The sequence below is a fragment of the Cebus imitator genome, unplaced genomic scaffold (assembly GCF_001604975.1).
Source record: "Cebus imitator isolate Cc_AM_T3 unplaced genomic scaffold, Cebus_imitator-1.0 Scaffold79, whole genome shotgun sequence".
Taxonomy (NCBI): domain Eukaryota; kingdom Metazoa; phylum Chordata; class Mammalia; order Primates; family Cebidae; genus Cebus; species Cebus imitator.
In genome coordinates, this window is record NW_016107394.1 from 5,755,422 (window position 1) to 5,778,983 (window position 23,562).

A 23,562-nucleotide genomic window follows, 5' to 3' on the forward strand; every position below is an offset into this window, starting at 1 on the left:
AAAAAAAAAAAAAAAAAAAAAAAAGAGAGAGAAGAGCTGGGTAATCTCATGTTATAGCTTTTTGTTTATTTGTTCTTTATACGTTTTTTTCTCATAGTACATGGTGGTTTTTGAGGTAAATATATGTAATTATGAGTGAAATATAGAATATTTCTTGAGGAAATACTATCCAGATCTTTCTTGAAATCAAATTGGCCTCATTAAATTGACTATGAAATCCTGGTCAGATTATTCAGATTCTCCAAATATTGTTTCCTTGTTTGTAAATAGGTATAATAATATCAACTTACTAGAGTTGTTATAACTAAATAAGGCCATTTGCAGATGCCAAGTGAATGATTACTTGTGCCCTTTACATTTCTTTTTTTTCAAAGACAATGTCTTTTTCTGGTGCCCAGGCTGGAGTGCAGTGGCATGATCAGAGTGTGCTGCAGCTTCAACCTCCTAGGCCCCAGCGGTCCTGCTACATCAGCCTCTCAAGTAGCTGGGACCACATACATATGCCACCAAACCTAGCTAATTTTTTTGTTTTTGTAGAGACAGGGTCTCCCTATGTTGCCCAGGCTGGTCTTGAATTCCTGGGCCTTCCAAAGTGCTGGGATTACGGGAGTGAGCCACCACTCCTAGTCCCCTTTACATATCTTAGCATGGTACTGATCACACACAGTAGCATTCAATATATAGTTAACTTGATTGATACTATTTGGAGATAGGTCAAGACTTATGGTGGCTATTATTTATGCTTCTACTTCTGAGTTTCTGTGGCCTGTTACAGATAGTATAATCTTTCTTTGCATTAATTATATGGAAATAAATGTTGCAAAGCATGCAAGTATATATTTTTAATAAATATATTTTTTTCTTTCCTCATTAGAGAACTCTTTTTGAAGACTAATGCTCAGTTGACAATTCGTTGCAGACAATTACTCTCTGAGCTTTCCTACATTTACCCTATTGATTTGGTAAGTTTCAAATTTTCTGAAAATATTTTTCTTTCTGAAAAGATAATTTCTGTGTGAAGTTTCCTCTCAGTGAAAAAACTCATTGCTCTAGGCTTAATCATGTGCTCTGTCATGACTCATTCAGGAGTGAATGTCTATTTAAAACATAGATTTAGACTTGTTTGGCCTTAGGTTCCACAATTTTATTTATATCAGTTTGGTGGTGGGACGCACTCATCGTGTGAAACACTGCCAAATTATTTTTGGTTTCTTTAGGATCTTTTTACTTAACCGCATTATCCACTATCACTATTTCTGACACAGACATGCAGATATATGTGCACTGCTTTAAGAATATGATTGCTAATTAATTTTCATGTATTAGGGTTAAAGATATTCCTGGGGTAACTGTCAGGCTATTAGGTTTTCGAGCTTAGTTTCTTAGAATGAATGGAAAAAGGAAAACTTTAATAAAATTGATTAGGATTATTTTTCAGAGAACGAAATCTGCTAAATTTGGTAGTTTTCTTTTTAATGAAAAGTGATTTAAAACACTAATTTTCAGAGAAGAAAGCTAATAGGATTTGAGTTTGCTTATAGAATCTTATTAAACCATTTATATATGTGAATGAACCAAGGATATTTTTATAATGATAATTTTACATGGTTTTTCCCTTGGACACGATGTCTTAAATGTTATTGTAGAACATTTCAAGTATATATGTAAAGATAGGGAGAGAGTAGAATGAAGTGTCATGTACTCATCATCCAGCTTCAACAATTATGATAATACTTGGAGTTAAGAACAGTGTTTTCTTTGAGTCAGCACCAACCTGCTGAATTCTTTGAGATTTGACTTCGAGTTTCTTCGCTTTAATTATTAATTTCATTCTTTAATTAAATTCACAGAATGAGCATAAGGATTACTTTGTATGCAGTGTCAAGTTGCCTAATTCTGAGGACTTCCAAGGTATTTTAATTTTTTGTTTTGAAAGATTTGGCATATATTAATGTATGGAAATAGAATATCTTGAAATGTTGGTTGCCTAGCACTTTATCCAAAAGAGTTTTTGGACCTTCTGTCCTTTCCCAATTGCAAGTATCTGTGTCAGACTCCCTGATAGGAGACAGAATGTTAGGTCTGATCATAGAAAAATAATTACTGAACCTTATATTAGAAATTTAAAAGAAAACAGTTTTTAAATGGGCTTAAAGCAAATTAGGCAGTAGAGTTCTTAAGAATACAGATAACTGCCTTTCCAATTTTGGTTTGATTTTCCTGAAAAATTTGTGTGTAGTTGGGAGCAGAGGAACAGCAAACGCTAATCTGTTCAGTCATTATTTAGAAAGTCATTACTGCTGACCTGAAAAGTATTTGAAAATTTAATTTTGTGATGTTTCCATTACCACAGGCTTAATTTGTTATACTATCATTTCTCTTATCTTTTAACTTAAAATAAATAAATAAATTACATTAATGGTAGTATAGAATATGATCCTTAGTAATTTCTATATTTTAAAATCTTTTTTTCTACTCTTTTTGCAAATAATAATATTAAATATTAAATAAATATTTTTAAAATAAATAAGTTTCCCAAAGAATATATTTTCTTTGGCATATCAGTAAAGTGATTATTTTTATTGTTAGTAAAGTGGGTTCTTTTTCCTTAGGCTAAACAATGCTTTGAGGCCTACTAGATATCTTTACAGATTATTCCCAAAGCCAGAATATTATCTACTTGAGAAGTTGCTGAAGAAGAGAGCGTTACTAGTTTTGACCAGAACTTTCATTTTCCTATAAACAAGCTGTTGTTATTGGTTGTCATTTAACATCTAAGACTGTTTTAATTTGTTACCCCCTTGGGCCCTTACCTGTGAGTGGTTCAGATGTGATGAAAGGAGAGTGATAAACCAGGACTTGGAAGACCTATGTTCAAGTCCTGATTCCCCTTCTATAAACTGTGTAATTTGGAGCAAGTCATGTAACCTTTAATTTCCTAATTGATTGATGAACTATTAATTTATGCCCTACCTATCTTACATGATTGTTGTGAAAATTAAGTGAGGTATACCATAGCTATAAATGCAAGAGATTTTTCCTAATCTTTAATACTCACAAAAGCAAACAAAAGGATCCTATAAGGAAAATGGTATTCAGTGATTTGCTTGAGACCACAAAGCTAGGCAATAATATAGCTGGGATTTATTTGGTTTCCATTTCATAGTGCTCTCTCAAATCTCTGTAAGACATTCACAAAAGTGTTTTGATGTTAATTTTAGGCAAAGTAGTAGTGTCTTGAAGCCCATGGCGTATCATTTTCCTCATTTATTCATTTAGTAAATGTATTGAGTACTTGTGCCCCGTACCAGTTTCCTGGGATATAGAACATCATTCATTGAAAAAAAAATGTTCATTGAACACCTAAATGCCAGGCACTGTGCCTTTTGAGGATACAAAGATACAGAAAGTAAACATTTTCTCTCCTTCCATGGAGCTTACTGGGGGAGATAGCCAGTAAGCAAGAAAATAAGTATGTAGCAAGTATTTAATAAAAGAATGTGCTGTCACAGAGAATGGAAGAAACTGCTTTAGATAAAGCAGTCAAGGAAGACCTCTCTAAGGAGAAGTATAAAAATTGAAGGCTAAAAGGAGTCGACTATGCTACAGCTGGGGGAAGAGTATTTCTGGGCGAAGGGTCAGGTCAGCAAGTACAAAGGTGATGATGAAGGAGGAATGGGCGTGGCATCTCTAAAAAAACTCAGGGTGGGGGAATGTGAGAAAAGACTTGTATTTTGGGTAAATCATGTAATCTTTCACCTTAATTTCTTATAAAATGAGACATCTATATCTGTAATTTATTGTGATGATTGAATGAAATAACATTTGAAACAGCTTTTCATATAGAAGGTACTCAATAAACGTAACTGGAATTAGTTGCAAAAGAGAGAGGAAGGAAGGACAGAAAAGACCAGACCTGTGCAGCTGGAGCCTAAGTGAGCGAGGAGAAGAGCTACATTAGAGGAGGCAGGAGAGGGCAGCCAGGGCCTTGAGGTCACTGTAAGGAGTTGGTGTTTTATTATCAAGGAAGTAGGAAATGCCTGAGGGACTTCAAGAAGGGGGATGGCGTGAGCTGAGTTAGGCTTTTAAAAGTCACTCTGGCTGCTAAATACAGAATGATTTGAAAAAACTCCCTACCTGTAGTTTTTTAGTGCAGTTGTTGAAAAACAAAATGTGAGATAAAATGAAATAAATGTTTAATTTTATTTTAAGGTCCTATTCATTCCCCATTACCTAAGGAATCAGAAATTTTAAGAAGCACATGCAGTAATATTGGACTTTAAAAATCTTATGTTGGCTGGGCGCAGTGGCTCACACCTGTAATTCCAACATTTTGGGAGGCTGAAGTGGGTAGATCATTTGAGGTCAAGAGTTTGAGACCAGCCTGACCAACATGGTGAAACCCTGTTTCTACCAAAAATGCAAAAAATCAGCTTGGTGTGGCTAATTTTAGCTGTGGTGGCACACGCTTGTAATCTCAGCTATTTGGGAGGGTGAGGCTCCAGAACCGCTTGAACTTGGAGGCGAAGGTTCAAGCCAAGATTGTGTCTCTGTACTCCAGCCTGCGCAACAGAGCGAGACTCTGTCTTTTAAAAAAAAGAAAATCTTATGTTAGTACCCTGCAAGACACTTCCATTGACTAAATGTATTGAATGCTCTTTGTATGTCATCCATGGTGCCAGGTGTTGAGGGTATGAGATGGTTAAGACATTGATCCTGCCCTAGTGAGATTACAGTTCAGTTCAGGATATCAAGAAATACTGAATTCATACTCTGTGTCAGGTACTTGGAAGTTTATACAAGGTACATGGTACTCAAAAAAGTGAGAATAATTACTGCTATCAGGAGGGGATCAGGAAAATTTTATAGAGAAGATGATGCTTTCACTGACTTAAGAGACAAAATGTTGTTTTCCAGTAGAAAGAGAGTAAGAAGACATTGTAGGCTGGGTGAGTAGAAATATAATAACATAGGCTGGGCGTGGTGGCTCATGCCTGTAATCCTAGCACTTTGGGAGACTGAGGTGGGAGGATTGCTTGTGACCAGGAGTTTGAGGCTGTAGTGAGCTATGATCATGCAGCTGCACTCCAGCCTTGGTGACAGGGTGAGAACCCATTTCAAAATAGAATATAAAAAAGGAAAAGAAATATAATAACATAGAACATGATGTGCTCACATTCGCCCTAATTCTCACAATTGTGAGAATTAATTTCATCTGTGAGGAAAGAACCCTAAATTAAAAAAAAAAAGAAAAAGAAAAAGAAAATTAAGGCTCAGAGAGATTAATTTTTTCAAGGAGCCATAATAACCAGTGATAAAGCTAAGATTATTCCTGGTCTGCCTGATTCTAAGATTCATATTATTCCTCCCACAATGCAGTTTACTTCCTTGCTTTGAATGATAACCTCTTTAAACTTGTGACAACTTTTTAGTATTCTATAGCAGCTGCTTTTCTGGGAGAGACTGTAGTAAAGGAACTCCAAGCTGGCTATTCTGTGATGTTCATGAGACTTTGCTGGGATAGACTTTACACTGCATGGGATGATACTGTTTGGGAAACTCCACCATAGTGCCCCACTATTATTGTGCTTTTCTAAATGGGTAAGTTACTGTTGGAGTATGCCAAGGAGACCTGGACACAATGGGAGAAAATTGTCCAGTGAAGGGTCTTCATTTGAGTTCCGCTGACTGAGACATTTAGCTTAAAAAAAATGTTTGTGCGTGCGTATTTTTAAGTAATCCATAACACGAGAGCCTTTTGTGGTAATGAGACCCAGATTTCCTTCTGTGTCTGTATCCCTTTATGCAGGCATGATTTCTTGGAAAGGAGAGTCCATATGTCAAACAGTATCTCATTGAGAACATGGAATGATTCCATAGCTGCTGTGGCAGTGATTAGAGTCTTAAATATTTTGTCCTGTCTGGATCAGTGGGTGCTTGGTTCCTTAACAAATCAGCTGCCTCAGTGATTGGGAAGGCAGGATGGTAAGAGCTTTTAGATCACTTATTGTACTTGGATGCATTTGAATATTAATAGTTTGTCCAACCTATAAGTCAAAGGAACATTTGAATTAATTTATAATGTTGTCATGGCCATTGTGTGTTTGTGGAATTTGTTGTCATAAAAATTACACAAAAGCTACAGCCTAGAGTGGTTACTTACATTTAAAAAATAATCCAGAAATATTTATTATGAGGAAACTGTGATTTTTTATTTTATTTTCAAGCCCCTTAAAACTTTGTTTGAATTAGCATCTTTTTCACATACCTGAATCTTAGGGTTCATTCCTGTTTCTCCCTGGACCCTTCACTCCTGCTCCACCTTCTCACTCACAAAACTATCGTCTGTGACCTTTCTAACACCAGAACAGCATAAGGTACACAAACCTCTGCTCTGCATTAGGTGTTAGGGACGTCATTAATGCTTACTGGAAAAGCACGCCCTGGAGAGCTGGGTTTTGGCTGTGGCAGGTAAAAAAATCTTTCAGATCTCAGAATGCTGGAAACCTTAAACCTTTTGGTTTTTTAGCTAAAGTGATTGGCAACAGAATGTGACATCTGAGGTTGCATGGCCTGCAATAGCCATAATTAACCACATGAGCTCACATTTTCCCACTGGAGATTCAGTGGTCTTGGGGTGATGAAAGTGACTTCCCTACCAGGAGGTGGTTTTCCTTTTGAGGGCATTGGAATACCCTTGAGCCCTATAATGCTTCACTCGTGGTCCTTTTAAAATGCTTTTTAATATAAAGCTTCAATATTGGAAATCCAACACCACAATGTTTAACACTGAGGCTGTGATGGAGCACTATGGCCTGGAATGGGAAACCTAGAATGTTTAATAGGTGGAGTGGGAAGACTTGTGGCAAGAATGTTGAGTGTGAATAACCTGAATCAAAGCTGATTTCCAGTATTATTCAATTTTCAGTGTGTGCTATTTCTTTTTGTTTTTTTGTTTTTGTGTGAGATTCCTCTTAGAGATGCCTTTTTAATCTTTAAATTTAAGTAAAATTGTTTTGTTCATTGGTGGGAAGTGATGTTAGAAAACTAACTTTTTGCTCTTTTAATAGAGATGTGGATGTAGTCTCAAATTACACAAATACAATTCTTTAGCAGTCTTCCTTTCATAATATGGAAAAAATATAGATGCTTGAATGTTTAGCATTAGATATTTTTAAAATATTCATAGTTTGCATTTGACCTGCTTGAAAGGCTAATTAAGAGGCCTGCTGCATTCTAGAAGTTTTCCAAACCTCTTCTGTCAGGTCATATAGGAAAGGAAAAGCTTTGTATAAAGAACATACAGGGAAGCTGCAAGTTAGCATAGTATTATCTGTTTTTAGATCCTCCTCTTCCTCTTCCCTCTCCCTTTAAAAGGTGGTTATTTAAAGATCAAGTCCTTTTACTGACAGGAATATTTTACATTTGATAAACCCTAATTTTTACGGAAAGCAGGAGGCAGAATTCAGTGACCTGGGAAGAAACTCACAGTTCCAACTGTGACTCCACACCTTTATAGATCTTCTGGAGAATTGTGGACACAGTTCTCTCAGTTATTTCACCACTCACAGTTTCTACCTATATGGCTTTGACCAAGCCATTTATACCACCTGGGTCTCATTTGTCTCTTCTCCAAGTTGGTAGTATCAGACTCAGTGATTGCAGAAGTTTCTGTTTGTTCTATTATTGTGTGATAATGAATTTATAATGTAGCAAATTTAAAATATAAAGTACTTTTAGCCCCTAAGGTATTATGATGTGTGGGTTTCAGCAGAAGGAAAGTGTTGTAGTAGTACTCAAGGTACTTGGGTAGGACTGGGACAAGAAGACATGGTCTCTAAAAATAATTAGGATTCTAGTTAGTTAGGGCATGACTCAGTAGTCGGTGGAAAATGACTGCTGTTTGATTTTTTCCCATGAGCTTGTTTTAGAGAACAGACATTCCTTGAGAAGCCCATTTTCTGTTGAGTACTGTGCAAGTCATCGAGGACTCTCAGACATTTTATGTGTTCTTTGCTTTTACTAGAAAACTGTGAAGAAACTAAGGTGGTACATGTGTGTCACGTGCTTGGTACATTCGAGGCTTCCAAGTTAAAAAATCATTATATGTAATATGGAAAACATATTAAATATATTTTTAAAATATGGTGGGCACAGTGGCACACACCTGTAGTCCCAGTTACTTGGGAGATTAAGGCGTGAGGATTACTTGAGCCCAGGAGTTTGACATCAGCCTGGGCAACATAGTGGGACCCCATCTTTTAAAAAAAAAATAATTGTTATATTAATTTTTAACAATAAAGTTCTGAGACAGTACAATAGACTGGTTAAGGGTAGAGGATTGGTTGTCAAGCCAACCTGTTTACTGGCTCTATTACTTTGGAAAGATTCCTTAATCTCTGATCCTTAGTTTCTTTATCTGTAAAATAAATGAAATAGCATTTAAAAGGTGTTTAATTTTACATTGTTAGTGAATGAATGTCATATATAAAGTAGTACAGACAGTTCTGGACAGAAAATGTGTGTGTGTGTGTATATATATATATATATATATATATATATTTTAATAAGACTATCAAAGAAAAACCAATAGTTTGCTATGGTAGTTAAGGGTAGAGAATTCACTGAGGAATGCTGTAGTGGCTATAGTGGCATTTCTACCATATTAAGTAGAAATAGAAAGAATGCAAAAATTTTTATGAGTAATTAAGGTTAAAGCCACCTTTAGAAGTCAGAGAATAGTCAAGTCATGGTCATTGTGATCATTTTGGCCCTTCTTCCCTAGCCAGATGGGATATTCCAGATTATGTGTTAAACATTTTACTTCATGAGTGTACACACATGCACTTGTGCACTTTTAAAAGCATTTTAGGAATACTGTATACCGGAAAGTTCCTATTTCCTTCCTCTTGGGGGAACTTTAAAACTTTTGATTATATTGCTCCCTGTTCTTATCACATGAATCATCATCATTTATCACTTAATAGATAGTGGCAGAAATCTGGATAAGTTTAAAAAATGTAATTATCTGTGGCTTTTTGAAAGCTAAATGTTTATGTCTGATTATAGGATACATGCATTTTTTCCTAGTAGTTGCTTCCACCTATATTGCATAAATAGGATGGTATATAAACAGTGGTTTTTCACCTTTTGTTTTTGCTGCTTAAAACATTTTCCCGCTTACCCCACGTCAAACTGCATAGGCTTATTTATGTAACACTGCCTTTTTCAATATCAAGAACATGCCCCAGAAGAATGATTATACTATTTCATTTCCCTTTAGAATTAATAATGTTGTAAAATAGTACAACTATATTGCCTAGGAAATTGTTAATGAATAAAATATATAACCACTGTATAGTGTGTTTTTTATGTTTAAACCTCTGAAGCTAATTTTCACATCATACAATAGACTCAAGTATTAATTATCCTTATAAAAATGCTAAGAAAGCAAGCGATGGTTATTTGGACATAGTAAGAGTTCTTGCTTTAAGATATATATCAAATGTTAATCTCATATTAATTATTGGGAAATCATTTTACATGCAGTTAGATGACATTTCAAGTCTTGTTAATATGTTTAAATTTGCATAAAATTTATATAATTTAGATAAGTGATTAATATCTTATGTACCACATATTTCTATAAGATATTCTTCTAAATGATTTATTATCTTGTAGTTATTTATAAGGTAAATAGTTATTTTCTTTTCCTCTGCTTTTGAATTTACAGCAAAAGATGATGGAAGCATTGCTGTTGCCCTTGGTTACACTGCACATTTGGTCTCCATGATTTCCTTTTTCCTGCAAGTGCCCCTCAGATATCCTATAATTCATAAAGGGTCTAGATCAACAATCAAAGACAATATCAATGACAAGCTGACGGAAAAGGAGAGAGAGTAAGTGTCTTTTTTCAAAAACGATTTTTAAATCAAGCCAGTGTATAAAACGTGGGGTGCAATATAATATGTCAAATGTAACCTAAATTGTGACAACTTTTATATAACCTTTGTAGAGTGCTTCATTTTATCTAAATCAAATGTAATTATTAGTATAAATTTTAGTGACTCAACCCCTGGACTTCCAAACTTTGTAATGGTAGCAAAAATTTACTTTAAGTTTCATTTATTTTCTTCTTACTTTTGTGAAGATAAGTGCCATATAATCTACAAATATTCACCTAGTACCTCTTGCATGTTTCTTGTAGGCAACAGATCATTGGATCCTGTTTTTTTTAAAATCTATTGAGCTACTCTCCATCTTTTGATTGGAGAGTTTAATCCATTTACATTCAACGTTATTGATATGTATGGACTTACCTCTGCCATTTTATCATTTGTTTTTAGGTTGTTTTGTGGTCTTCTCTTCCTTCTTTCTTTTCTATCTGTCTTTTTTCAGTGAAGGTGATTTTCTCTGGTGTTATGATATAATGTCTTGATTTTTATTTTTTGTGTATCTGTTGTATATTTTCTTATTTGAAATTATTATGAGGCTTGGAAGTACTATGTTATAACCCATTATTTTAAACCAAAGACAACACTGATTGCATAAACAAAAAGAAAACTAATAAAAACTCTATACTTTAATTTTTCCCCATGCTTACATTTTCTTGTACTGTTTGTGTCTTGAAAAGTTGTCCTTATTATTTTTGATTGGCTCATATTTTAGTCTTTCTCCTTAAGAGTAGTTTACACAGAACAATTACAGTGTTATAATATTCTGTGTTTTTCTGGGGACTTACTTTTATCAATGAGTTTTTTAACCTCCAGATGATTTCTTATTGCTCATTAAATTCCTTTTCTTTCTCATTGAAAAAATACGAAATTTAGCTGTCTTTACAAAAAATATGAAAATTAGCTGAGCATGGTGATGTGCTTATAGTCCCAGTTACTCAAGAAGCTGAGGTGGGATAAATGATTAAGCCCAGGAGGCAAAGTCTGCAGTGAGCTGAGATCACACCACTGCACTCCAGTCCGGGTGACAGAGCAAGATCCTGTCTCAAAAAAAAAGAGGGGATTGTTTAATTTTTATGTATTTGTGAATTTTCTAGTTTTCCTTTCGTTATTGATTTCTCATTTTATTCCATTGTGATGTAGAAGCAGAGAAGTTAGTTTTATGATTTTAATTTTTTTTTTTTTAATTATTAAGACTTGTTTTGTGGCCTAATGTATTATCTGTCCTGGAGAACATTCCACATGCTCTTGAGAAGAATGTGTATCCTGCTGTTATTAGATACAGTGTTTTATTTATGTCTGTTAGATCTAGTTGGTTTATGACGTTCTCAGGTTTTCTATTTCCTTATTGAGCTTCTGTCTAAATGTTCCACTTATTATTGAGAGTGGGATATTGAATTCAACTATTACTGTAAAACTATATTTCTCATTTCAATTCTGTCAACATTTGCTTCATATGTTTCAGACCACTGTTGTCTGGTACACATATTTGTTGTTATGTCAGCCTGATGAATTGACCCCTTTATTGGTATATTTTTGACTCTTGTAACAGCTTTTGGCCTAAAGATTGTTTTATCTGATATTAGCATAACCAACCCAGGTCTCTTTTGGTTACTATTTGCATGGAATATCTTTCCCATATTTTCACTTGAAACCTTTTGATCTAGAATAAATCTCTTGAAGATGGCATGTAGTTAGAGCATGCCTTTTATGCATTCCTCCAATCTCTGCCTTTTGATTAGAATTTTTAATCCACTTCCACTTAGTGACTCATAGGGAAAAACTTATGCCACTTTACTATTTGTTTCTGTATGTCTTATGCTTTTTTGTTTGTCTCATTTCCTTTATTAGTGCCTTCTTTTGTGCCTAATTGATATTTTTTTGTAGTGTACCATTTTGATTCCTTTCTCATTTCCTTGTCTGTATATTTTATAGATTTTTTATCGTTATGATGGGGATTTTAATTAACATCCTATATTTATAACAGTTTAGTTTGAACTGATACCAGTTAGCTTCAGTAGCATATAAAAACTCTGTTTTATACACCTCTGTTCATCCCTCCTATCTTTATGTTGTTATTGCCACAAATCACATCATTATACATTGTGTGCCCATAATACTCTCTCTCTTTTTTTTTTTTTAAACATATGTAATTACCTTGTCTGGATTTTTATTTCTTTGTGCAGCTTCAAGTTACTATCTATGGTCCTTTAGTTTCAGTTGAAGGCCTTAGCCTTCACTTTCTGGTTGCACTGAGCCTAGCTGTCAGCCAGAGGGAAATGTAGGCCCCCCCTCAGGTTTTTCCTGAACATGCGTCTTGTTTTGGGTATGAATGTAGCTTCTAAATTCCCCAGTATACTTGGACACTTTTGAATGACCTAATCTCTCAAAGAAACTCTCCAGCTTTTCTTCCCAGGCTTTAGGCAATCTGTTTTTTATCTGAACTGTAATTTTTTGCCCCTGGTGGCTCAGGGTTTTTTGTTTGCCTTACTACTTGAACATTGTTAGCTGCTTTTCAGCTTTGAGTGAGTTCAGACTAGGTGAGGAACAAAGGAAAGTAACTCACATTAGTCCTTTAGGTAGCCGCCAGACAAGTGTGAACAGACACACTTGTTTTTAGAATAAGAATCTGGTCTGTTCCCTCAAGATCCAAAAATCAAGTGCCATACTGGGAGGGCGGCTGTCTGTCGTCCGCAAGACCAATGCTGAACTGAAGAGGAGGGTGGGGCCAGGGCAAGTCAAAAAGCTGCAAAACTTTCCTCCTGGTTTTGAGTTTTCTTTTTCTTGGTTCAACAGTTAGGCAATTGACACAAACCTTTGACTATTTTCCGGGGTTTTGACAAAGTTGATTTTGACAATTTTGCTTGATTTTGTTTTTTGTTTTTAGATGTTTCTCCGGAGGGACAGGTCTTTGGCTCTGTCTATTGTACCATTTTTGCTGACATCATTTGGTTTGTTTAATGATGAAAAACATGGCTTATAAGGGATGAAGGGGCGCCTAGATGATTTTGAGCAAAAGAGAAAACCATGACCAGATATATGCTTAAGAAAGATCACCTGGTAATTCTCTGGAGGCTGGTCTATTTCCAAACAGCCTTCTCTTAGTGCCATAATGTTCAAATTAAGTGTCTTTCCAGATTTTTATCAAAATTTTCGTGATGATCTGACTTTAAAATTAGTTATGCAGGAAAATCACTTCGGGAGCTTGTAGGAAGGGTGTTCCTTAAGATGGTAAATATTTTTGCTCCAGATCAGTTGCACACTTTAATTTGTGAAGTAGCAACTTAACATGTGGGCATTTTCAAGTAGCACACCCCAGTGTGAGTAGCAGCAGTGATTTATTGATTTATTGATCGATTTTCTCAAGTGATCTGGTAAGGCCAGCTAGTTTTAGGTGATTATACTATCGGTTTTTTCTTTGGCAGCCAGAGGAACCACAGAATTGCATTTTGGTTAATGAATTTTATATTCTGCCTCTATCTTCCACCTTTCGCTGAAACACATATTATATTTTGTTGATTTTGATATATACATTTTGGACATTTTAATATTGATAAAATGAGAGGCATCTTATAATTAATGGCATGTCATATTATAATTGATAGTACTTATCTTTTCTTAGTGTTATACAAGCTAATGATGCATTTTACAATTGATGCTGTTTTAGATTTTATGAACTATTAAGTGTTTTAGCTGGTTTTATGCATTTTTGTGAAGTACTTCAAATCCTTTTTGAAACAACATAAATGTATACATAAATATATAAATAGAAATACATTTATTGATTATGCTTATGCCTCTGTTATTCTTAGCCTGGATCACTGAAAGAGCAGATTAGACATGGTTTTTCTTTCTCTTGAGTTTTTAATTTTGATGTAAACCTTTCCAGGACATTAGGTGGAATCAGATCTTCATGGGAGATGGCAAATAGAAATTGAATGATTCATTGCACAATTATAATTAATGTAATGGCCCTAGGAATTTTCAACCTCTCCCCTCTCTGATTACCTGTCTCATCTGGCTATTGGTACATGAGATATTAGAATTCAAAGCTCTATTTAGCCAGTTTTGCTGGAGGAAAAAAAGACCAATTTCTTTTCTTTGTCTGACCTGTTTGAAACCCAGGCTTGGACTGATTCCTTGCCTGAACCATTACTTGTACACTTGCATACTGTAAAGGGAAACTCTGAAATCTTTGCTGCATTTCACTGTGAGGCTCAGACCACAAAACATGAGGAATGTAACCACAGTCCAGCTGCAATGTTCCTCCACCCCTTCTTCTTTCACTGAGGACTGAAAAGTATGTTTTAAAGTGATCTTTGAAATGAAGTGTATTAGTTATTGTTATTGTGCTACTTAACTGTCTGGTAGATAATAAATTCAGAATGGATTAGTAAAACAAGCCATGAGTTAGGACCTAGCTGGTCAGAGCATATGGCTTTTTCAAGGCCTTAAGAGATGTCTGAAGTTTGTTTTATTCTCAGGAGGATAAACAAGGAGTAGTATAATTGGCAGGCACTTTTGAAACTTTCTGGCCTGCTCACAACAATACTTTTATAAATCTCTAAAAGATGGTAAGCTATTTTTCTGTTGTAGAATTATTGGAACTTAGAGAAATGCTAATGCTGCTTCCTTGATTTTGTGAACTTAGATTTGTTCCTATGGAGGATCCTGATCTGACCAAAACCCCAAGAGTTGCCCTTTTTACCTGATGGATTCTGATTTCTTTTCAGATGATATTGGGCCAAGATCATAGTCATTGCATGTGGACCTGATTCTCATGAGAGTGGAATGGTCTAACACCTTTTTTTTGTGACTAGGTGCACAAGGAGGTCATACATCCTGTGTATAAAGAGGTTGACCAAACAGATCCCCAAGTCTTATGACCTGAGTTGTTTATTATTCTTGCAACCACATAGATAGGTCTAGAGGTTTATGGACCTTCCCATTCAGCATAACTAGGTTGCATTTTGCCAAGAAGGAAGAGACAAAGGAGTCTGCAGCGTAGCAGTGAGCAGGCTGATTCCTTGGCTAAGCAACACTGACTTGATAAATAAATGAATGAAAATGTCTTTCTGATGGCATCTTCTTGAAACAATCAGAATACCTGGAGCTTTATTTGGTAAGTAATAAGTTTTCTGTAGAAATAGTGACTGGCATCCAGGATTTTGTTGATAAAAAGCTTATATTGAAAATATAAATGAAAATTCCAGAACTCTGGTTTTCAGACTGCTGTAATTCTGACCCCTCATTTCTGTTATTACCTGCTTCAGGTACACTTAAACACCTGTTGACAACATCTTATATTAAGAAGTACCTATTCCTTCCTTTAAAAATTCTCAGCTTCTGTTTGTTAATCAAGCTGCTTTTAGTGCAGAGAGTTCAGAAATGATTGCTGTTTTCACGAAATTAGCATCTGTTTGTTTTTGTGGCATCCAATTAAATATGATGGCCTTTTTCCAGAAGTAGGGAATTTTCATATCGTGCTTAGGCTTAAATGCTGTGGCTTTCATTTCCAACCCTCTTCTGTGTATGCTATAAATTAGAACATTTCTTATAAACTTTCATCTTCATTTTATTATAGGTTGTTGCTCAAATGTTGGCATTTAGAACACTCAGTAGACCCAGACCCCAAACCTTTAAATTGGATGATGAATACGATGATTTGAGGCAGTGGAAAAGAGTGGACCAAATGCTTTGGTTTTCTACTTTTCTTGCTATACAACTTTAAAGTATAATTAAGCAAATATTTTTCAGGGTGACTAATACTGCTGAAATGAATGAAATTATTAGTTCTTTTGGATTTTCCACTTGATTACAGGAATTTGACCTAACTTGAGAAATTCCTGTTCATGTGAAAACTTTCCCAAATGTCTGTAGTCCAACTCTCTAGAATTACCTAATAGTACACCATGGAACGAAATGAAGATGAAAAAAAAAGTCCATGCCCAATTGTAGACTTACTGTGTTTTAGAACCAGTCAGAATATAATAATAAGAATATTATTACATCATCTAATTAAACTCTTCATTTCACGAATGGAGAAACAGATTGAAAGATGAAGTGAGGTCATACAAGTTAACTAAGCATTCATTTTGATAGGCCCCCCTGAGGAGAGGCAAGCCCAGAAGATGAAGTGCTTATTATTATTATTATTATTATTACTATTATTATTATTTGAGACAGAGTCTCGCTTTGTTGCCCAGGCTGGAGTGCAGTGGCAAGATCTTGGCTCACTGCAACCTCCGCCTCCCAGCTTCAAGCGATTCTTCTGCCTCAGCTTCCCGGTATCTGAGACTACAGGTGCGCACCACCACACCCAGCTAGTTTTGTATTTTTAGTAGAGATGGAGTTTCACCATATTGGCTGGTCTTGAACTCCTGACCTCATGTTCCCCGCTTTGGCCTTTCAGAGTGCTGGGATTACAGGTGTGAGCCACCACACATGGCCAAAGTGCTAATTATTAGGTATAGTACTTGTAAAGCAAACATGTAGGAGATGGAAGAAGTGTATTTATCAAAATGAGTCTGTACTGGAGCCTGAAATACTCCTTTTCCTGATTTAAGGGAAATATTCTTGTAAAGAATGCAGTAATGTGTATCTCTGAACGTTAAGCAGAGTTACTGTTACGTTCTCACTGAAAATGGTAATTCTTCAAGTCACATTTGTTAGCTGGTTCACTTGACATTTGTTTTGTTCTCTAAAAGGTGCCGTGCAAAATTCATCTCTTTCTCTATTGCCTCCAATTATTTAAACTTGATGAAGTGTTTGTTTTTTATTTCCAATTATTTTGGGCTTTGGGGTCATGTTGGCTTCTCTCTTATTGCTGAGTGACTAAGGTAATGTTCTCCTCTCTGAGTCTTGGTTCTCCTGGTATAGTACCTATGTCACTATGCCACTAGGTTGTTATAAGGATTAAATAAAGTGCAGTGCTTGGCATATAGAAATGCTTAACAAAATTTTGCAACTACTATTATGTGTACATTGAACTTTGCAATAGGAATTCCAGGCATGTAAGTTTTTATTAATTCTATGTGCTAGAAGATGGGCCTAACAAAAGGTTAGGGAAAATTAAAAATGTAACTCAGTGGGAAAGTATTATGTTTCCTTTTGTAATAATGCTGTGAGGTACATTATCTTTAAGTCAATGGTATAAGTGCAGAGGACTAGTGAATTTCCCCATAATGCAGGGGTAGAAACTGGTGTAGGTCTGATTGCTTGTCTGTTTACAGGCATACCTCATTTTATTGCATTTTGCATTATTGTGCTTCATAGACACTGTATTTTTTACAAACTGAAGGTTTGGAGTAAACTTGCATCAGGCAAGTCTGTCTCTGTGTCACATTTTATTAACTCACAATATTTCAACCTTTTCATTATTATTATATCTATTATGATGACCTATAATCAGTGATCTTTCATGTTATTATTGTAATTATTTTGGGACAACACAAATCACACCCATGTAAGATAGCAAACTTAAAAAATGTGGTGTATGTTCTGACTGCCCCACTGACCATCTCTTTTCCTCTCCTCTAGCCTCTTCTGTATTCCCTGAGACACAACATTATTGAAACTAGACCAATTAATATAGCCCTATAATATCCTCTAAATGTTCAAGTGAAAGGAAGAGTTCTAATTTCTTATTTTAAATTAAAAGCTAGGAATGATTGAGCTTAGTGAGGAAAGCATATGAAAAGCTGAGATGGGCTGAAAGCTAGGCCTCTTGTATGAAATAGCCAAGTTGTAAATTCAAAGGAAAAGTCCTTGAAAGAAAATGATAAGAAAGTGAAAATACTTATTGCTGATATATATACAGTTTTATTGGTCTGGGTAGAATATCAAACCAGCCACAACATTCCCGTAAGCCAAATGGTCCAGAGCAAGGACCTAACTTTCTTCGGTTATTTGAAATCTGAGAGAAATGAGGAAGCTGTAGAAAAGTTGGAAGCTACAGTGGTTGGTAATAAGGTTTAAGGAAAGAAGCCATCCCTAGATCATAGACATGCAAGGTGAAGCCAGGAAGTGCTGATAGAGAAGCTGCAGCAAGTTATCCAGAAGATCTAGCGAAGATCATTGATGAAGGTGGCTACACAAACAACAGAGTTTCAAGGCAGACAAAATAGCCTTCTGCTGGAAGAAAATGTCATCTAGGACTTTGATAGCTGGAAAGGAGAAGTCAATGTCTGACTGCAAAGCTTCAAAGGAAAGGATGACTGTTTTATTAGGGGCTGGTATAGCTGCTAATTTTAAGCTAATGTTCAGTAACCGTTCTGAAAATCCTGGGGCACTTAAGAATGATGCTAACTATACTCTGTTTTATAAATGGAACATCAAATCCTGAATGACAGCACATCTGTTTACAATATAGTTTACTGAATATTTCAAGGCCCCTGTTGAGACCTACTGCTCAGGAAAACATATTCCTTTCAAAATATTACTGTTCATTGAAAACACACCTCTTACAAGAAGACTAAAGTTGTCTTCATGCCTGCTAACACAATATCCATTCTGCAGCCCATGGATGAAGGAGTCATTTCAACTTTCAAGTCTTATTTAAGAAACACATTTCATCACATTTTATCAGGCTATAGCTGCCATACACAGTGATTCCTCTAATGGATCTGGGCAAAGTCCATTGAAAATCTTCTGGACAGTATTCACCATTCTAAATGCCATTCAGAACATTCATGATTCATGGGAGGAGATCAGAATATCAGCATTAACAAAAGTTTGGAAGAAGTTGATTCCAACCCTCGTGGATGATTTTGAAGGGTTCAGGACTTCAGTGGAAGAAATAACTGTCTCATGATAAAAGTTTAAAAATGAGGAGTTGTTTCTTATGGATCAGCAAAGCAAGTGGTTCCTTGAGTGAAATCTAATTCTAGTGAAGGTGATGTAAAAAAAGGATTTAGAATGTTACATGAACTTAATTGACAAGGAAGTGGCAGGATTTGAGAGGAAGGCTTGACTCCAATTGTAAAAGAAATTCTACTGTGGGTAAATGCTATCAAACACCATTGCATGCTACAGAGAAATCATTCATGAAAGGAAGAGTCAATTGATGCCAAAAACGTCATTGTTGTCTTATTTTAAGAAATTGTCACAGCTTCTCCAGTCTTCAGCAGCCATCACCGACTAGGCAAGACCCTCCACTAGCAAAAAGATTATGACCCTCTGAAGGCTCAGATGTACGTTAGCATTTTTAGCAATAATATGTTTTTAAATTAAGATACATACATTATTTTAAAATATATATTTTGTACTTTAGTTTTTTCCATGAACATATGTTCAAAAATGTTTTTAAAACATAATGCTTTTTTTTTTTTTTTTTTTTTTTTTTTAAAAAATTTTTTTTTTTTTTTTTTTTTTTTGAGACAGAGTTTCACTCATGTTACCCAGGCTGGAGTGCAATGGCGCGATCTCGGCTCACCGCAACCTCCGCCTCCTGGGTTCAGGCAATTCTCCTGCCTCAGCCTCCTGAGTCGCTGGGATTACAAGCACGCGCCACCATGCCCAGCTAATTTTTTGTATTTTTAGTAGAGACGGGGTTTCACCATGTTGACCAGGATGGTCTCGATCTCTTGACCTCGTGATCCACCCGCCTCGGCCTCCCAAAGTGCTGGGATTACAGGCTTGAGCCACCGCGCCCGGCCTGCTATTTTCATATACACTGAGAAACAAATAGTGTGACTCACTCTTTATTAAGATGTTCAGTTTATTTATTTATATTTTTTTGTAGAGACAGGGTCTTGCTATATTGACCAGGCTGATCTTGAACTCCTGGTCTCAGGGGATCATTCTGCCTCACCCTCCCCAAATGCTGGGATTGCAGGTGTGAGCCACGACACTAGGCTGAGATACCAACTTTTTTGCAGTGGTTTGGAACCAAACCCACAATATCTCCAGTGTTTGTCTGTACCTCAAAAAGGCCAAGAGTTTACTGCCTACAATCTACTAAGTAATCAAGTAAGCATGTATGTCTTGGAAGCTACGGGTTAGTGAATGCTGAAGCCCTTATTCTTACAAGGAATGCAGAGCAATTTGAAACTAAATAGTTCTCAGTCTGGCCTACTATTTGCTTTTTTAGTCTTATCCCCAGATTCCTTCCCAGTTGATAATCTATGCTTCATTCTAAATGAACAGTTGATTGTTTTCCAAACACATCACAATATTTTCTCACCTTGATACTCATTGTCCATGCTGTTCTATTTATCTGGAATGCCTTCCCTAGCCATCTCTAGCATCAAAACTGTGGCTGTACATGATGCCCTCCCTTATTATATAAAACTTTCCTTGTAATATCTTTCTTGATTTCCCATAGTTTGGTAAACTGTAATTATTTTGGATTCCTGTGAATGATTCTCTCTGTATGGTATCTCAGAAAAGAAGTTCTTTTATATGTACTTTAATAACAGCCTAGCTCAATGATGCACGTAGTGTATTTATTTTTTCTTGTCTGAAATATTTTCAGGATAGAAACTGCATCTTACTTGGTATCAGACTTCCCTGTCTTGCAGAGAGGCTTGTATTTTGTAGACACTCAATAAATATTTCTTGAATTGAATTAGGAGAGTAAAAGGAATGTTCAGTTTTTGCAAATGCTATTAGGTAATCTGACACTCTACTCTGCGGCCCATTGTTTTAACTCTGGATGCTCTGGCCAGGACAATCATTATTTCATAGAGTCCCTTGGGACTGTGGCAAGCTATTAACTTCTGTGCTTGTTGTAATCCAAGGCACAGGCATCAGCGCTGATGGCGTTATGTTCAGGGGTGTGAGCAAAGAACATGTTTTAAAATGAGGAATCCCCATGGAAATTCAGGCAGTAGAGATCAACAAAATAAAAATGCAGAAGGTGGCTGCTGGGTGAGACAGGAAATGAACACCTTGTGAAGATTAGGCATTCCACTGAGAGAGGGGAAATGTGGAAAATGAGTCAAGAGTAATTGTGCAGCTATTTCATCACTGACACTTGGAGGTATATTGTTGTGTGTGTTGTTTTTAATGAAGTGTGCTTTTATAGTGCTGACGTTATTATCTGGATGAGGAAGTCTTCTTTAGTATTATTGTCATCTCAGCTTTCTGCAACCAACTAAATTAAAATACAGTAATGAAATGGGACAGTGGGATAAGAAAGAAAACCAGATGACTCTGACATGTGACCCCAACCTGAACTTACTGCTTTTCTAGTTTTCGGTATACTCAAATCAAAATAGTGTCTAATGTAATGCTTGCAGGGGCTGGGGGGATTGGACAGAGGAATAACGTATTTAGTTAATAATGGGGTATGTCCTGAGTTCAGTACTGTTACATTATTAGAATATGTGAAATCAGTGTTTCTCAACAAGAGTCCCAAAGCATCAGTGAGCTCTCTAGTAGTTCATGGACTTACCATTTGCAGTCCATTAATATTTATCATAGGATATCATAGATGCTTTGGATTCTGATATGAATTAATCATTGAATGTAATAAATAAAGCTTTATTTTATTGGTGTTGCATGAAAGTAGTTCTGTTCTTTAATTCTTATATGTTTGATTTTTTTAGTAAACAAAGAATGAGAGAGATGAGGGTAATTATATCAAGCCAGAGTGTGCAGTAGGTAATTTGGGAAATATTTTGGTTTTCTGACAAAAATTAATGGAGGGAAAAAGTAAAAATTATTTTTAGGCAGATGTGAAATTATTTTAACTTCCAAAACCATGTTATTATAATAGCTCTCTAGACAATTTTCTAAGGATAATAACATTTATGTCCTGGGTAATTGTATCATAATAAAATAAATTTATGTCACTCCTTAATTCAGATAGTTTTAACTACCATATTTTTATACCTCTCTTTTAGATGATTTACAGTTAGTAAGGATGATCACCAAAAGTAATTTCTGAGTTAGATTAAATGATCAATTAGTTTTTAAAATAGTTGCTTTTCTTCTCTAATTTATTGAAAATGAAAAACTGATATAAGATATAATTCATGTATAGTTAAATCATAAGAGATTTCAGTTATATGAGGGGACATCACAAGAAAGTCAACCATGTTTATTGAGCACTATTGAGGATATACTAGTCACTACACAAGATGCCAGCATTAGATAAGGTTAGCTGGCTCTGAACCGGCATCAGTATGCACAGCAAGTCAACAGAGAGTCGTTCTCAGTGTAGGCCCATGCTAGCGATCAGCACAGGGTTGGGTTGGAGGTAGCCAGCAGAGGCATGCTTGAGGAGATGGCCCCTAAGCATCTGAGCTGCTGAGTGTGGAATAGGATTAGGAGCTGTCCAGGTGACCCAGATGTAACAAAACATGTACGCTGGCACAAAGCAGATATTGCACCTTTCCATGGACAAAAGCTCCCACTTTCTCACCTTGCCTCATAAGTGAATTCACTTTACATTGCCGAGCAGTTAACATTTAGGCATATATAAGAGAAGAGTATGTTTATAATTTAATATTTAGTCTAAGTAAAAATTAAACTTACTTTCAAAGATTATAACTTTAAGTGGTTAATATTAAAATACATTTATTCAAAGGATAGGAACTTTAAAGTGTTTTGGATCATGGATTGGTTGTAATAAAAATATGAGTTTCTTCCACATGTAACTATCTAACAGAGATATTGGCTTTTAAATAATAAAACTTGTGTATTCTAAATTAGTAAAGGAAAAATCATGGCTTTCCTGTTTCATTCTTGTGAAAGAACTTTGGCATCAGATAACACCTTGAACCAGTTTATTCCACCTCTTTAGTCTCAGAATACTCTTTTAGAAAACAAAGATAGCTTCACAGAAAGGTGGAGAAGAATATCTAAAAGGTGGAGAGAATATATAAAATGACCTTTGCATATAGTAGTCACTCAGTAAATATTTGTACACTGATAAATGAACCTAGTAGTCACGATATTAATTTTTTTCCTTCTAGTTGAATTTATATCATTCCAGGAGACATCAGACTCGTAAGTTTTTAGAACTTGAAAAATCCTTGGCTTTGAATTTAGAAAGGATTTCTTAAATAGATCACAGAAACAAGACCATAATATAAGAAATGGTCTATAAGTTTGATTTCATTTAAGAAAAAAAATCTTGCCTATAATTCATAGCTTTTAGATTAATCAAACATCAGGATCCAGAATATATATTTTTAAAACCTTTACTTATCAACAAGTAAAGGAGCAATCAACCTAATAAAAATATGGATGTAATATATTAAGAAGCTGTTACAGAAGAATAAACTCTAGATGTTTAATAACTATCTAACAGAGGCATGCTTGAGGAGATGGCCTCACTAATAATCAGGAAATACAAATTAAAACCAGAAAGAGAAGCCATTTTATATCCATCAAACTGGCAAAAATTAGAATGTCTATTTAGTACCAAATTTAGTTGTCATGTAGAGGAAAAGAAACTCATCCTTTGCTTGTGAGAGTTTCAGTTCATTTATTTCAGAAAGCACTTTAACAATACATTTAAATCTGTAGGAGCCCCACTCAACCTAAGAACCTCAATCCTGGCTATGTACTAGATTATTGAGTAGCTCTTACATATATGTATCCTACAAATATTTATTATGTCTATATTATATATATATATTTACACATTATCTCTTAATTA

General features: G+C 35.4%; 1 protein-coding gene across 5 annotated transcripts in view; it reads left to right on the forward strand.

The window, feature by feature from the left end:
- UVRAG (UV radiation resistance associated) overlaps positions 1-23,562 on the forward strand; it is a 309,856-nt gene that overhangs the window by 176,703 nt on the left and 109,591 nt on the right. For all 5 annotated transcript variants that reach the window (XM_037740137.1, XM_017533023.2, XM_037740138.1 and 2 more), the window contains 3 exons: positions 875-962; positions 1,851-1,911; positions 9,734-9,899. In XM_037740137.1, the coding sequence (XP_037596065.1) occupies positions 875-962; positions 1,851-1,911; positions 9,734-9,899 (315 nt within the window). The remainder of the gene's footprint in view (positions 1-874; positions 963-1,850; positions 1,912-9,733; positions 9,900-23,562) is intronic.